At 41.8% G+C, this 15,511-nt stretch overlaps 1 protein-coding gene across 4 annotated transcripts in view; it reads left to right on the top strand.

Moving 5' to 3' along the window:
- The first annotated feature begins 1,494 nt into the window (after positions 1-1,494).
- The window catches only part of TP53BP1 (tumor protein p53 binding protein 1), a 28,459-nt gene continuing 14,442 nt past the window's right edge, over positions 1,495-15,511 (top strand). For 2 of the 4 annotated variants that reach the window (XM_077785985.1, XM_077785987.1), the window contains exons 1-12: positions 1,495-1,756; positions 1,836-2,044; positions 2,290-2,360; positions 2,994-3,152; positions 3,675-3,756; positions 4,968-5,113; positions 5,912-6,041; positions 6,355-6,446; positions 7,500-7,672; positions 8,613-9,783; positions 13,605-13,724; positions 14,335-14,571. In XM_077785985.1, coding sequence (XP_077642111.1) covers positions 1,496-1,756; positions 1,836-2,044; positions 2,290-2,360; positions 2,994-3,152; positions 3,675-3,756; positions 4,968-5,113; positions 5,912-6,041; positions 6,355-6,446; positions 7,500-7,672; positions 8,613-9,783; positions 13,605-13,724; positions 14,335-14,571 — 2,851 coding nt within the window. In that variant the 5' untranslated portion in view covers position 1,495. Of the gene's footprint in view, positions 1,757-1,835; positions 2,045-2,289; positions 2,361-2,993; positions 3,153-3,674; positions 3,757-4,940; positions 5,114-5,911; positions 6,042-6,354; positions 6,447-7,499; positions 7,673-8,612; positions 9,784-13,604; positions 13,725-14,334; positions 14,572-15,511 lie in introns of all 4 variants that reach the window. The other 2 variants (XM_021541838.2, XM_077785986.1) reach the window with 2 other exon arrangements.

Genomic DNA, 15,511 nt, shown 5'->3' on the forward strand with positions numbered 1-15,511 from the left:
ACTTCTAGTCCCCCTCAATTTCAGATTGCTTGTGGATTATAAGTGTACTTATTTTGTGACCAAAGTGATTAAAGAACAGTGGACTAGGAACAGCACACTGATGTTTGAACCCTCACTTAAATGTACTTGTTTTGAAGTAAGGATTATTACTTTCTATACCAAACAAGTTTTTTACTTACCTTATTGAAACTTCATCACCACTATGCTTCCCTAGTTTGCTTATGAGAATCCTATATAGATACTGCTAAAAGTCTTTCTATTAGTAAAGTTGTTATTCTGCCACTTATGTTCTGTTGCTCTGACATAAGATCAGTGTTAAGCACCTTGTCTTTAGAGATCTATGTTGGCTCTTAACTCCTTGTCTTCCAGATATAAACCTAATTTGTGTGAGGATTTTTTAATCAAAGTTTTTAAGAATTTGAAAGGAATTTTGAGAAAGTGACTGGCACATTTGCTGTTTCTAGTCTTCATTATCCACTGTGAATTTTGTAAGGTAACTGTTAACACTTCTAAAAAAAACCCATTTCAATAATACAGCTTAATATACATGCTGAAGCATCTTCTAATATACAAAGGAGCATCTTCTGGGATTTGAACAATCAAGCACTAAAGTATCCCTCCTGTGTAGCAATTGCAAACATTTGTAGCCTTTTTAATATTCTTAACATGCATGTGCAAACTTGGACTTCACATTACACACAAAATTCGTAACATACTCATCTTTACAGTGTTTCGCTATGTACAATCTTTTATCTCTGACTTTACATAGTAAGCGTTTCTTTCAAGGTACCATTTTTCCGATTCTGTGGTTTTGATTCTACAACATATTATTACATAAAATATACAGAATTCTCATCTATAAAATACAGAGGTGCAGAAATAAAAAACAGAACTTGCAAAAGTAGATTTAAATTACGCTATTCAAACTCACTATTTTTTAGGCAAGAAGGTGAATGCTGGAAAGACAACAATACTGTCACAATTATGCGCAAGGCTTCTCCGATAACCGTTTGGTCATATAAACACAGGGAAATTAACAGGATTTCACTCTCCCGTGATATCCAAGAAAGGACCAGATGGTGGCTGTCCGGGGTACGCGATGCTCGGTCCGTGCGGGATCCCCAGCACTGGGCTGTTTTGTACCTCAGATGAAAAGGGGATCGGGAGAGCACCGTGCGGACTATTCCCGGCGCGAACCCAGCACCCGGTCCGGACCTCCGCCGCCGCCTGGCCCGCCATGCACCACAGGTCGATGCATTCGCCCTCGAGCGAGCACCGCGGACGAAAGGAGCGAGGCTCTTTGTCTCTCCTGAGCTGCCGCGGAATGTCGCGCGGGCGGCGCCGCTGCGGGGCGATCTCGGTCCGGTCCGCAGGGTCCGGGCCCCGCCACCGCCGCATGCGGTAACACCGCCCCGTCCCCCCGGTAACACCGCCCCGTCCCCCCGGTAATAGCGCGGGGCGGGCGCCTCGCGCGCGCCAATCGGCGCGCGGCAAGATGGCGGCGGCGGGAAGTGCGGCTGGGTTGGGCGGCGGACGGGCGGGCGGTGGAGGGCCCGGCCGGGCTCCGCAGCCTGTGGCGTCCTGCATGGAGCGCGGCGGCAACAGCCCGCTGGACCCTGGCTTCTCTCAGCAGGAGACGCCCCTCCTCATCGTGGAAGACTCGCAGCCCCAGGGCGCGGAGGCAGACGCGGAGCGGGCTTGGCTCGGCGTGATGGCCCGCCGGCCGCCGGCCCGGCGGAGCCCGAGCCCCGTGCTGGTGAGCGCCCGGCGCGGTCGCAGCACCACCCGGCCTTGCCCGGCCCGGCTCTGACGTGGCCCCCGCCTCTGTCTTCCAGGACATCATTCGCGGTCCTGCTGGCAGCCCGGCGCCGCTGGAGCGACTCGCAGGTAAGGGCGGGGCGCGGGGTCATGGCGGGCCCGGGTACCGCGGTCGCGCTGACGGCGCCGTGCTTGCAGAGCCCGTGCAGAGCCCGGCCCGCCCGAGCGCCTCTGGACCGCGCGGCTGCGCAGCCGAGGAGTCTTCAGCGCCCGGCAGGGAAAGCAGGTACGTGGGATGGGCCATGGCGGCTCTCGGCCGCCGCCTCTCTGGCCTGCTGGAATCTCTCGTGCTGAGGACAGGCCGAGAAGGCGGGCTCGGCGCTGTAGCGGCCGTGCTCGGCCCCGGCCAGGATGTGCGGTGCGGAGGGCTTGGAGCGCCTGGTCGGTGCCAAGTGACCCTTCGGAACACGAACCGCGGAAATGCGGCCTGCAGGAGCCCCTGCACAACATTAGCGAATCTCTCTGTTGCAGTGCCCTTGGAAAGGCCGGGGAACGAAGTGAAGGTGATGTTGAGGACTGTGCTTCTTCACCGTGTGTAGAAGGTAACTTCTCCATTTCAGGTCGTTTTTTTTGGGTTTTTGGAATAGTATCGACCGTCTGCGCAGTTTTTCAGTTGAGCTGACTCACTTGTCTCACCAGGAGTAATTGTGCTGTTAGTAATAGGTCAGAAATTGACATCCTTTTCTGAAAGTTTATTTGTATGCTTTGGTATTTGAAAAAAAAAAAAAAAAAGGTTGGTTTATTTTTGTTAAAATGGATCTTCAAGATTGAAGGTGGTTTTAGAAGAAGCAGGGATGCATTGTGATCGTTAGGAAATGGAGCCTTATTATGAACTGGCATAATGGCTGTTGTCATCAGAGGGTTTTCAGACACAGGCTGTGTATTATCAAGATTATTTTCTCTTCATAGAATGGAAGTCTGCTGCAGTTCCTAATGGCATTACATAAGCCCTTGCTGATTAATACAGATTTTTGAGTTAGTGGCCATTGTCCCTGTTCTGATACCATATTTTAATTAGTACAGCTGAGATCAGATCAGTTAGTTTATTCAGAGTTTCAGCAATAGTCTAAATACTTTATGTTAGAGGGGATGTCTTTTGCCCTTGTAAAAATTATAGATAGCTCTTGATTTTTTTCTTTTTAGTATGTATGTTTGTAATGGATGTCTGGTGTTAGATACAGGCATGTCACAGCTTCAGTTCGGAGTTCTAGAACTGTCACAGAGCCAGGAGTTTGAGAGTGACTTGGTGCCTAATGAGGGAGATGCTGGGCATCCGCCCCACTCTGGACCCACTGTCCTTTCTTCCAGACTTATTAAGAATGAGTCTAAATATGGTAAGTGAAAATGATCATAGATGTCTTCTTGCTACTGTGTGGATTCTTTCTGGTTTCTTTAAATTGCAAATGTTATATGTTTTTGACAGGAAATATGGTATTAGTAGTTTTCAAAAATGAGTTCACAGCTCACTGATTGTTGCAAAGAATTTTACCCCCTCTTTCCTTTGGACTAATTAATTTGTTTTCTTGTACCTGTCCAAGCGTTACCATTTATTCTTTCACTTTTCTTTCCTAATCAGTTTCCAAAATATTTAGACAATCTGCTACTGAATTCCTTCCCTGGTAAAAAACTCATCCTGGTTTGTTTTTTGTTTTGTTTTTTTTTTTTTTTTTTGTTTGTTTTTTTTTTTTTTTTTTTTTGTTTTTTGTTTTTTGTTTTTTTTTTTCTTATTATCATAGATAGTTCAAAATTATTTTTTTTTCAATATAAGGCTTGCCCTGGTATTTGTGTAAATTACCAACCTACATTTTTTTATTTGTATATTAATCCAGGTATTTTTCTTTTATCTCTCTTCCTAGAACTTTGTGCAGACAACACAGAAACTGACTCCAGTACAGAAGCACATACTACTTTGGAAAGCCAGGCAGAGAAGTCTGAAAGGTAAAGCAAGTCTGTTTTCTCTGTAGGTTGTTTGCTGTAGGCACACAGTTTGTGCTGATTGGGAGTGGGGCTGCAGCTGAGCCTCATCCCCAGTGGGCCCAACTGTGAAAAGCAGGTGAGCAGCATTGACAGCAATGAGCCATGGAGTGCTAGGTGTGCTGACCAATCACCATAGGGAACAGAGGGCATACAGGTGCAATGCATGAACATGAGGGGTATAAAAGGCTGGGCTAAAGAATAAGTAGGGCAGATGCTTGAAGCCTTCTGAAGTGGTGTGGTGTTACTTTGTATGGATTGAAGTTTTCTAAAATTGTATGAGGCTATGCTGTGTGTAGTGGTTGTCTCAACTGTGATGTATACTGTGACAGTTTGTGGACATTCTGGAAGGTGATTTGTGTCTTTTGTTACTAGATTTTTAGATGTGGGAGAGGGTTCAGGGCAAAAGAGAAAGGGAAAGATGACATACTACTTAGACCTTTTTGCAGCAGTGCGGACTAAGGAGTGCTCTCAGCATTCCTTGGTGAGAAAAGATGTGATGTCAAACTCCTAAACGCAAAGATATTGATGGGTTTGTTTTTAAGGGCAAGTTCACTGCATAATAAAATATGGCAGTAATTTTCCTAAAAAGGTATGACTGGACTATACTAGAAGTGATACTTCATTTTAAGTTACAGAAGTTATCTTGAAATAACGTAATCACTGTGGCATGGACTTCGGCTGCACAGGAGAAATCTGGAGGCTAAGTGATGGTGTTTCAGGATGCTTTTTTGTATTTGCTATTGTAAGCTTTGTTTTATCTGTTTTTAAGTGTAAAACTTCAGTTTGTTGAATAGTACTTATTCCACCCAATGTAAAACTTACATAATATTCAGCTCACCTTGTATTATCATATTCTGCTGCAAAATAATGTTGAAAGAGGTGAAGTAAAATTCCTGGAATCCGCATTGAATAGAAGTCAGTAGAACAATCTGCATTTCATTTAAGCATTGCTTAGATTGGTAGAAAATGTAAAAAACTATTCTGAAAGTATAACATATCAAGGATGAAAATGCTGCTTTGTCAGGAGAAGTTGGTCTTCCTTCTCTCATTTTTTTTCCCTGTGTTATGCATGAGTGAATGCCTTCTACCTGTTACTGATAGATTTTCTTTGTAGTGTTGTGGTCTTCATATTTTTAATTTCTCAGGTCAAGGACTGTGTCTTGCATTTTCAGAACTCTTCAGGAAGCAGAAGAGCATACCAGAAGGAAAATGCCTGTCAATGGTGCCAGTAAAACTGAGGAATCCCTTGGCTCTGGTAATGAGGAGTCAGCTATCTTCTCAACTCAGGAAGAGATGTTTCCTGAGAATCATGCAACAGGTAACAATAGACAAGCAGAACCAAAATGTCTATCCCAGAGGTAGTTATAAACATCATACCTACTTGATCTTCACAGATATTAGTGTTTTAGGGTGTAGAGTGCCATGAGTATTTTTCACGTAATTTCTGCAAAAATTGAGAACACTTCAGAACTGAAAGGCTACAGCCTCATTCACTATAGTATGGAACAATATCTAAATGTCGCTTCCTGCTAGAATGGTTACTGGCTTGCTAAATACATTTAATTTCCTTTCTTTCTGTGCCCCTTGAAGAGTAAAACCAAAACCCAACTTTTACCCTCTTCTGAAACTAATGATGCTCTGCCTCTGTAATGACAAAGCAGCGTGGATAATTAGTGTAGGCAAACTTATGCCTAGGGGTGTGTCATCTTCTGAATGAACCTTCTCTATCCAGAAGATTCAATAACAACCTTCTCCTCACACTGAGTTAGTGGTCAGTGCAAGGTGTCTTTTATTGCAAGAACTTTGCCTATATTTGTATTGTATGCTGGATCAGGTATGCTGATATTGGAGCCATTGGGGATTTTCTTTTAATTCCCAGGTGGGAAGACTTGTACAGTCTAAAATTTGTTCGGGTTTTTCTTTTTCATCTGAACTATTTTGTCCTCATGTTTCATATACTGAACTGTCACATGCAGTCCTTTACCAGCTCTGAAAATCAGCTTGTCATTGCCTATCCGAAAAGGAGTTGTGCAATAGCATGAGTTTAATTCCTTGTAATTTTCTAATCACTGGGGGTTTTGACCATATTTCTATCTTTGTTTTCTTTTGTTCAAAGTCACTGCAGGGAGTGGCTGCCCAATAACCAGGGTGGAAGATGGGAGTTCTCTGGCATGCACCCCTGCCTGCAGTCTGCAAGTTCTACAGCTCTCTGGACAGGCATTCCTTGTACAGGAGGGTGATTCCACGTAAGCAAAAAATCTCCAAGCTCTTTTGAGAATTTAATTGCAGTAGTGCATTCCCCCTACTGTCTTCATTAGTCAAGGACTTCTACTTGGTTTAATTTTGCACTATGAGAGGAGTATGGCCTTATTTTGTGATGAAATGAATGAATGGTGGCCATGTAATCCTTGGCTGTTGCTAGTCTCTTACTGGTGAACACCTGACTCTTGCCTTTTATGAGAAGAGTTGTACTGTGGCAAGCTGGAGCTTGATAGGAGAACTTAGTGCATTTTTTTGTGAGGTGTGGTTTTCATTTCCGTGTTTCCTTTTGGTCTGCAGTATTTCTTCAGGCCTAGTTTCTCATCCTCCTGTTTCCTTTGGACCCAATGCCCTTGTCCCCAGCAGTCCTACTGAACAGGGGAAAGCAGAAGGTAATGTTTTTCTGCATACTGTCTGTGGTTGCATATTTGTGCACTGGTTTAGTCAGAGCTGGTAGCCTTTTCAAAATCTGTTAAAATTATGTTTAAAGAATGAAGCAGGACTAAGAACAGTGAAGGGGTTATAGATGAAGGGAGATCTGTATTTGTGACTATTTATGATTCTCTATATTCTCTATCTGCTGTTGATATTTCCTGCATAGCTATCGTAATTAAATTAGTACTGTTGACTAGCACCCCTTCATTTGAAAGATGAGAAATGCCTTGTATGGCATACAGATTTTTGCTGGCAATTATCTTCTTTAGGAACAAGCCATTCTTGCTACAAGCAGAAACCTGTATTAAGTCTATACTATTAGGGCAGTAGGAAGGACAGGTAAGAATTGCATCATAATAGGTTATTTTACCTTAATATAGACAACTTCCACAATATTTGTAAAACCTTTCATGTGCTACAAGTGTGTATTCTAAATTGTGATGCCTTGAGAGAAATTATTCTGTACGATATGTTGGTTGTTAAGATTTTCTCTAAGCATGCATTTACCATTAAGAGTAAGATATCCATCCCTGCAGGCTTTTGGTATGATACAAAATCAGATATTCCTTTCTGAGAGACTCCTGTCACAGAATGTGAAATACTGTTAGAATAGATATTTTGTTAATTGGGGTCTGAATTTAGTTGCATTTTAATTAAGATAGTAAAAGGAAAAGAAATGCCTCAGAACAATGCTTTTTTTAAATGAGTTTCAGACACTTTTTTCTAATTGTAGAAGTTCTAGACCTGTAGCAAAATAGTCATATGAACTGGTAACAAAACACTTGCTTCCCCCTGTGAAAGTAAGAATATGGATGTTTTTGTTGATTTTCCCCCTCCCCCTTTATAAAAAGAATGCCACTGGAGACAAGATTTTACAAAGTTGAATACACCACTGAAGGCAAATCTTTTAATATGATGTTGAAAACTCAGATATAACACAAGAATTTAGTGCTAATGTCTTTTCTGCTCTTTCAAACGAGATGAACAGCTAGATACATCTATCCCTGCAGATGGAAGAGAACTGATGCAAAAGCAGAGAGGAGATGTGCTGGTGGAGATGGCCCTCCCTTGTATCCCTCCAAGACCTCTTGTTCAGCCACAGGCTTCAACTCCAGTGTCCCAGAGTGCCCCAACCTTCTTTCCTGGATCTTTACCTATACCATCACAACCAGAGTTCTCTCATGTAAGGGTTCATGTACATGGCTTTATCAAGGTTTCTATATGGCTGATGCAGATTATGTGTTTGAGTCAATCTCTGTTCTTTTATGTTGAGCTTCCCTACTAAGCTGTTCCCACCAGTTGCAGTCATGCTGTGAGGCAGGTTTTCCTGCAGAGAAAATGCAGAGCAGCTTAAGAGGGCATAGTCAGTTACAGAACATAGAAGCTGTTGTCTTAGACTGTGCTGCCTTCTTATGCTGAACTGGCCATCCTGCATCTCAAACTACATCATAAATTAGTTCTTTATTGGGCAAGACCTTAACATCATTTTTTGTGGAGAAAGGGAAGCTGTTCCATAATAAAGCATTTTTATTCTACAAGGCCAGAATTTATTTGTGACGTTTCTCAAGTTGCTTATTCTTGCTGTTGTTTCCTTTGTGCATTTTAAGTCTGGAAATTATAACTGTTCAAAAGGATTTAACAGACAGTTTGTGGGTTTATACCTTAATATTATGAATGTCCTGAACTTGCTAGAACCCTCACTAGTTGAAGTGGTACTTCTCCTCAGCTGAAAACAGCATTCGTGTTAATATAATAGATATCACAGAGAATCTTTTTAAAACATTTGGTTGTTCAAGTAAAAATAGCTACTAATTTGCTATAGGTGCCCTGTATTTTGTGATTTGGTAGTGAAAGATACCAAGAATTGTATCTGACTTTGCTGAAGATATACTAGATAGTAATATGTGGTGATGATTTTTCTCAGCAAAAACAGATCAATTGTGGCTCTCATAAATGTGTAGAAAAGTTTTGGATGCTTTTGTTTTCATTGGTGGTTTTTTAATACGTAGTTTTGTGCTAAACTTGCTCTGATCCATAATCCAGTGCAATTTTTTTAGGACTAATAAACTAGCAATCCTACTTGGGATGCCCTAATACTCCATGTCTCACCTTTTTCATTTTAGGATATTTTTGTTCCAACTCAGAGTCCAGAGAAGAAGCATGAAGGAGAAGAAAAAATTGTTGGTTTAACCCCTTTATACTTACCAGGAGATCTCTCTGGATCCACAGATGGTTTGTCAAAGATGTCTACAGATGACTCTGTGTCACAGCCTCCTGAGTCTTGTAAACTGATGCTCTCTGCAAGTGTGTGTAGCCAGCCCATGAATACAGATGTCAGTTCAGGCTCTCTGAACACAGGCCAAGACAGTGAGACCACACAGGTAGAGAGGATTTCTGAACACAAGGCCTCAGACTCAAGACTCTGTTCTGTGGAAAATGATAAAATAAAACTGAAAGTGAATGCAGGTGATCAAGCATCCTCTGAAAACTGTGAAAAGGCAAAAAAGGAGGATGTAGAGACTGCAAGAATGCCTGTAGGACAGTCTGTTAGTGCAGGTTGTGCAGGAGATGGGTCATTAGCCTCTACAGTTCATCAGGAGATTGAATGTATTTCTGGAAGTCGGGCTGCTGCAGATCAGTCTGGTCTGCCTGAAATTTTGTCATATGCTCAAGAGACTTCCAAACCTGAGGCAGTTCCTGAGACTCAGTGTGAAGAACAAGAAGAAAATCTGCAAGTAAAAGAGAAGCAAATAAAGGAAGATAGGTCTCTTGTTAATATACTTTCTCATAGCTTTATTCTTGAAAGGGAAGGACAGTGTCATGAAGATACAGAAGTGAATGATTCTTGTAAAAATAGCAAAAATGTAGCCCAGGAATTAGAAGAGGTTGGACCAGAATGTCAGGGAAAAGAAGCTTTGAAAGATTCTACTTTTGATGCTGGGGAGGCAGAGAACGTGGATAAACTGTCTATGAACATGGCAAAGCTCAGTGAAGTTTTAGCTAAGCCTTCTGTAGGGGAGCACCGCAATTTGCTTCCAAAGTTAAAGAGCAGTATCCAATCAGAAGTGGCATTGTGTGCCAAAAACCATCCCGATTATTCAGAATTGGGACAGGTAATGGTAATAAGCAATCAGCCATCACTTCAAGAGAGAGGGTTTGAAACATGCATGGTTCAGCATGAGAATCCCATACCAAAGAGTATGGAGGATACTGTTACAACAAGGAATCTGGAGCAAGAAGAGCAAATGCAACCACAGGAGAAGGCAACTCCTAAATCCCCCAGTCCTTCCAGTGGTAAGTGAATTCAGGTTAATGGTTCACAGGTGTATATTTTGAATAATGTCAAGGACAACTGTATACAATCCTCAGTGTTTTCAGGGAGTACTGCTATTGGATACAAGTTGAGCAGCACTATACCTTACTGTGTTCTATGCAGGACATGACTTTGCTGTTTTCCCCGTGGTGTAATTCTTGTTCCTGACTCTTACTACTTTGTAGTAGAAATGCAGGGCAGCTTGAGGAACTGAAAACACTGTGACCTTGGCAATGTTCCGGGGTTTTTGTGACTTCTGCCCCACTCAAGAAGCAATAACAGCAGGGTCCTTGCAAGGAATAGGAGTGTGTGGTAGTCAGTACTTTCCATCCTGTAGGTCTCCTTATTTTCTTTTTCCTTTTCTTCATTCTCAGAGGAGAACTTTCTTTGGGGGGTGTACAGAGCCACTTTGAGCTAGAAGCTAATATAGCAAATTTTTCTTGAGATTTTTTTTAAAGTAGAATGGCTTTTCACTCGCATGCAAGCTCTGGCTCAGCAGGTATTGTCATGACCCACTGAAATAATTTAACATACTGTGTGTCATTATACAAGATGTGGGATACTGCACCTGTTTTGTTTGTGCCTCTTAGCTGACTTCATCTTTGAACACAGTTCTCTAGCCCTTAAATAAGAATGAACAAAGAATGATTTTAGTGTCAGAATATGTATTTTCCCCCTATGAAATCTGTTAGGCAAAGGGAAAGACTGTAGGACTTCAAATGTTACTTAATGTTAAGTTGAATGATTAAGTTTTTGCTACAATTTGCTTGATTTCCTTTAACTGAAAGAAGAAAAAATAGTTTTACTATATAGAAAACAATGCTTTGAGGTGATCGAGTCAAAATAACTGGTCAGGAAGTTCAAAGGTATTGTGACTCCATTGCATTTTGTGATTGAAGATGAACATTTCTGTGAACAAATCCACAGCATTTGGGACTGTTTTTTAAGACAATTTGGCATAGTCAGAACAGTACTGGTCTTCAAACTTAAGAAGTGTATGAGTTTTATTAAATAAAACAATAAGTTTGGCAGTATACTGCTGAAATGATGATAAATAGCTGTAGTTACATAACAAGGTTAAATGTCAGGTTCCACTTCAGTATTGTCTTTCACAATTTTCACAATCCAAAACTTCCTTTTTAAGAGAGCATAAACAAAATTGTGTTTGACTTTGGATAATATTTCACCTCTCATGCTGTACTCAAAATGTTTTGGTTTTTTTCTTAGGCAAATCTAAATGCAATTTAAACACATCACAGTTGGCGGGGTTTACTTTCAAAAGAGAACTATAAGCCATTGTTTGAAGAAAATTAATTTGAAAATTAATGCTTGTTTGTGTTTTTTTGCATTTCTATTACACTAAAGGGCTGATAGGTGTTCAGTCAGGAGAAAGTTCAGGCTTTTGACCTACTCTATGTAATTGCCTTCAAACTTGTGAAACATGGTGGAAAAGTATGTAGGGTTTTATTTGCTCTCCTGCCATCACTTAGTCCTTAACATATGAAGAGCTGTAGAGCATCTCTCTGCTCCTAAAGCAGCTTTGTTATTGTAATAATTATTTTAATAATAAATATTTTAGGAGTCTAATCTCTTATCAACAAATTGTGAAGCATAAATCAGTGAGCACAAAGATTGCATAGGGGCTTGCCAGGAGTACACTGTCTCTTCATCCAGGTCACTAATGAGTAAGTTGAGTCTGGACCCTGCAGTGACCCCTGGGGACGCCACTAGCTACAGGCCTCCCAACTAGATTCCACACTACTAACCACAGCCCTCTGAGCTCTGCCATTCAGCCAGTTCTCAACTGACCTTGCTGTCCGTTCATCCAAACCATGCTTTCTGGGCTTACCTGTGTGGGTGTTTCAGGAGACAATTTCAAAAATCTTCCTGAAGGCAGTGTAGACACCATGCACCATGCTCTCTTCTCATCTACCCAGCTAGTCATTCTATCACTGAAGGCCATCAGGTTGGTCAAGCATGGTTGCCCCTTGTTCCATGCATGCTGACTTCTGATAACCTTCTCCACGTGCCTGATGATGACGACCAGGGTGATTTGTTCCATCTTTCAATGGACAGAGGTGCAACAGTGGTCTATAGTTCACCGAGTCCTTCTTCTTGCCCTTTTTGAAGACTTGAATGATGCTGGCTTTCTCTCTGTCCTGAGGCATCTCTTGTCCTCCATGACATTTCAAAGAAGAGGGAGTGTGGCTTAGCAGTAACATCTGCCAGCACCCTTAGCAGTCATGGGCACATCCTATCAGGGCCCATATGGGTGGTTGTGAGTGTCATGCTTGTTTAAATGATCTCTAACTTGATCCTCCTTGACTGAGGGGAAGCCTTCCTTGTTCTATACTTTCTCTCTTGCCTCTAGGATCTGGGTTTCTGGGGCACTGGCCCTTTTAGTAAAGACTGAAGCAAAGCAGGTATTCAGTAATTCTATCTTCTCTGTATTCTTCATCACCACGGCACCCACCTCACTGAGCAGCAAACCCACGTTTTCCTTAGGCTTCCTTTTGCTACTGGTGTTCTTGAAGAAACCCTTTTTGTTGTCTTTTGACATCCCTTGCCATATTCAATTCCAAATAGACCTAAATCTGTTACAAGCTGATGGTCATAAGAGCATAAGAAAAGTTTATTACTTTTGATTAACTGTTTTCGTTGATACAACAGTTGAGACTGTAATGTGAATGAAAGCATTTAAACTTTCAGGTGAGGCATTCACATTTTTTTCAATTCTTCTTAAAGCTTGTTGTTGTTCTCTTTCACGGTAGCCCTTGGTGTAGTAATTAGATTATGCTGTTGGTCATCACCTGTGCTGGTGATCATTTCATAAATTCTTTTGATCATTTGTTACTAGCCTGCCAAATGTGGATATATAGGTTAGAAGGGATTGTGGTAGGTAAATCAATATTCAATGGAGTTGCTTCAGTTTTGAAATAAAACACTGTTTAAATAGAGACATGCTCTAGGCCATGATACGACAGACATTCATAAGCTGTTCATGAGGAGGGGCAGTTTGCCTTCCAATGCATGAGTACTGTTGTGTTAGAAGGTACCTACCCACTGCAAAAATACAAGTGAAGTTCTTGGGTTGGTCTTTAGGATGTTGCAGTTGCTCAACCATGTCCTTAAAGCTTGTGACAGCCAGAGAGGTGATGGTTTTCAGAGTTTTCAAACAGATGATACGTAATTGTTTGCTGGTGAGGCATTTTTCTATGAGAGGATTATGCAAATTACTTCTCTATAACATTGAAAGTTTGCAAATAAATACATGGGATGAGGCAAAAGGAAAGAGAATTTTATTAAGTTTCTGATTTATTTAATCCTGCAACATCAGCACATAGTAAATTCACCAAGGCACGGTTTCCCTGATGGGATAGGCCACCTCAGCCGTCATTGTAAGTTTTAGGTTATCAGTTCAGGCAATATGTAACTCTGCCAGTTCATTTCTGTCCTAACCTTCATTTCTGTTTTTGACCTCATTTCCCTCTTCTTTGGAAAATCCTGAGCATCTCTGAAGCAAAGCTGCATTCTTTAGAAGTCCTGTTCATGTCAGGATATTTAGTCTCCCTTTTATCTAGCACCTGGGAACAGCTGCATCCAGATGACCAGTCTAGGTTTTCACTGAGAGACATTTTCCACATAAAATGTGAGGAATATCAGAGCAGCTATTCAGGGGGTTTTTTTAGAGCACCAGTGTTATGCTTTTCCCTATTTCCACAGCACAGTGAATCTGTGCTTTTGATATTTGGACTAAAGTAGACCCTTGAAATTACTAATTCTGGTGCTCTGTGTCTTTTAGGAGCCCCGTTTCATGTTACTTTGCCGAAGGAGGGTGATATCATTCAGTCCTTAACTAGCATAACACCACCTCTTACTGGCCATCTCAAAATGGGACCCAGGAGACACAGCACACCAATTGGTGAGTTTGACCCAAGTGGCTCTGTTCTGCAATGAAAGCCTGGAAGCTTTTGATTCTTGGTGCAGGATGTATTGGGATTACTCAAACCTACCTTGGCAAAAAACATTGCTATGTTCCCATTCTGTGGGGATGGCTTATCCCTTCCCCACAGTTTTCTTGTCATATTTTCTCAGTCTCTAGTGAAGGTGTTTGCTTCCTGAGTACAGGGTGGTATGGAGCAGGTCTTCCTTGCATGTGGACCTTACTGTGGTCCTGCATAGAACTCCATTAAGGATTGTAAAAGAGCCTTCTGAGTAGCAAAAGAGCTTAGACTACAAGAAGATTGCTTCCATTATTCATCATCTTTTATCAGGACTTTCTCTGTTAGGTTCACAAAACGGCACCCTTGAAGTCTGTTCTGCTTGGGTGCTAGTAAATTATTGTGTCACAAACTAAGGATAAGACCTATGCTAGAGAATTGTCATGGTTCAGATCCCTAGAAAGAAATTTCCACTACTGCAGCATTACTAATAATGCATGCAGTGAAGTGTCTTCAAACAAGAACTAGCACCTCAACCCCACCAATGAGAATGACAGTAGCTACTACTTGTTTTTGTTTTTCTGTTTTCAGTGGATGATACTTGCCCAGACAGCACTATAGCAACCAGTGATGTCACAGCAGAGGGCACAATGGGGACCAACAATGTCACTGTGGAAAGTGCAGTGGTATCAGCAGATGTGTCAGAAGTGTATGAGAAAGGCGAGTCTGCTGTGGTTCCTGAGCCAGATGCAAAACTTTCTCTGCGAATGAACCTTGTTACCCCTGTGAATGATGGGAGTGAGGAGTCCTTGCCATTCAGCTTGGAAAGTAAGAGGATGAAACCTGAACTGTATGGGTCCTACTGGATCTCAGCCCTAACTTAAAACCTCTCCATGGCATTCCCTAAGATAGTCCCTAAGTCCCTGTTGTTTTTCTTTTTTCTTTTTGGTCAGTGTCACTTAAATTTATTTCTCTGATACTGCAATGCTCTAAGCAAGGATGAAGTGAGAGGAGAGGCCTCTGTTGTGAGGAAAGGTATTTCCAGCAGACTACAAATTGTGATGTATAGTGGCAGTGGTATACAGGACAGGAAGCGAGGTTTGTGTTGGGTGGGGAAAAATATATATAAGAAAATATAATCATAGAATAGTTTGGATTGGAATGGACCTTAGAGATCACTTAGTCCTAACACCCCCTGCCATGGGCAGGGACATCTTCCAGTAGGCTGGGTTGCTCCAAGCCCCATCCAGCCTGGCCTTGGACACTTCCAGAGTTGGAGCAGCTTCTCCAGGCAGCATGTGAAAGTGCATCACCACGCTCACAAGGAAGCATTTCTTCCTAACATCTAATCTGAATCTCTTGTCTTTTAAATTAAAGCTGTTTCCCACAGTCCCATTTTTATCTGCCCGTAGAAAAAGTTGGTGGTTTTTTGTTTTGTTTTGTTTTGTTTTTTTAATAAGCCCCCTTTTAAGTACTGAAAGGCCACAGTAAGGTGTTTCTGGAGACTTCTCCTCTCCAGGCTGAACAAGCCCAGCTTTCTCAGGCTGTCTCTGTAGGAGGGATTCTCCAGTTCATCTTATCATATTGTTACTTCCTCTGGACCTGCCCATAATCTGGAAAAAAAAGTTTGACAGGATTTTAACCAGTTTTAACAGTGGCATTCAGTCTAATAGTCTAAAACTTGTAGAATCTTAGGTCTGTTCTGAGAAGTTGTATGGGGAAGTCTGGGCACCCTTTGTCCAGTGTTACTCAGCCTCTCTTCACTGAG

Source organism: Lonchura striata, chromosome 11 (assembly GCF_046129695.1).
Source record: "Lonchura striata isolate bLonStr1 chromosome 11, bLonStr1.mat, whole genome shotgun sequence".
Lineage (NCBI taxonomy): Eukaryota > Metazoa > Chordata > Aves > Passeriformes > Estrildidae > Lonchura > Lonchura striata.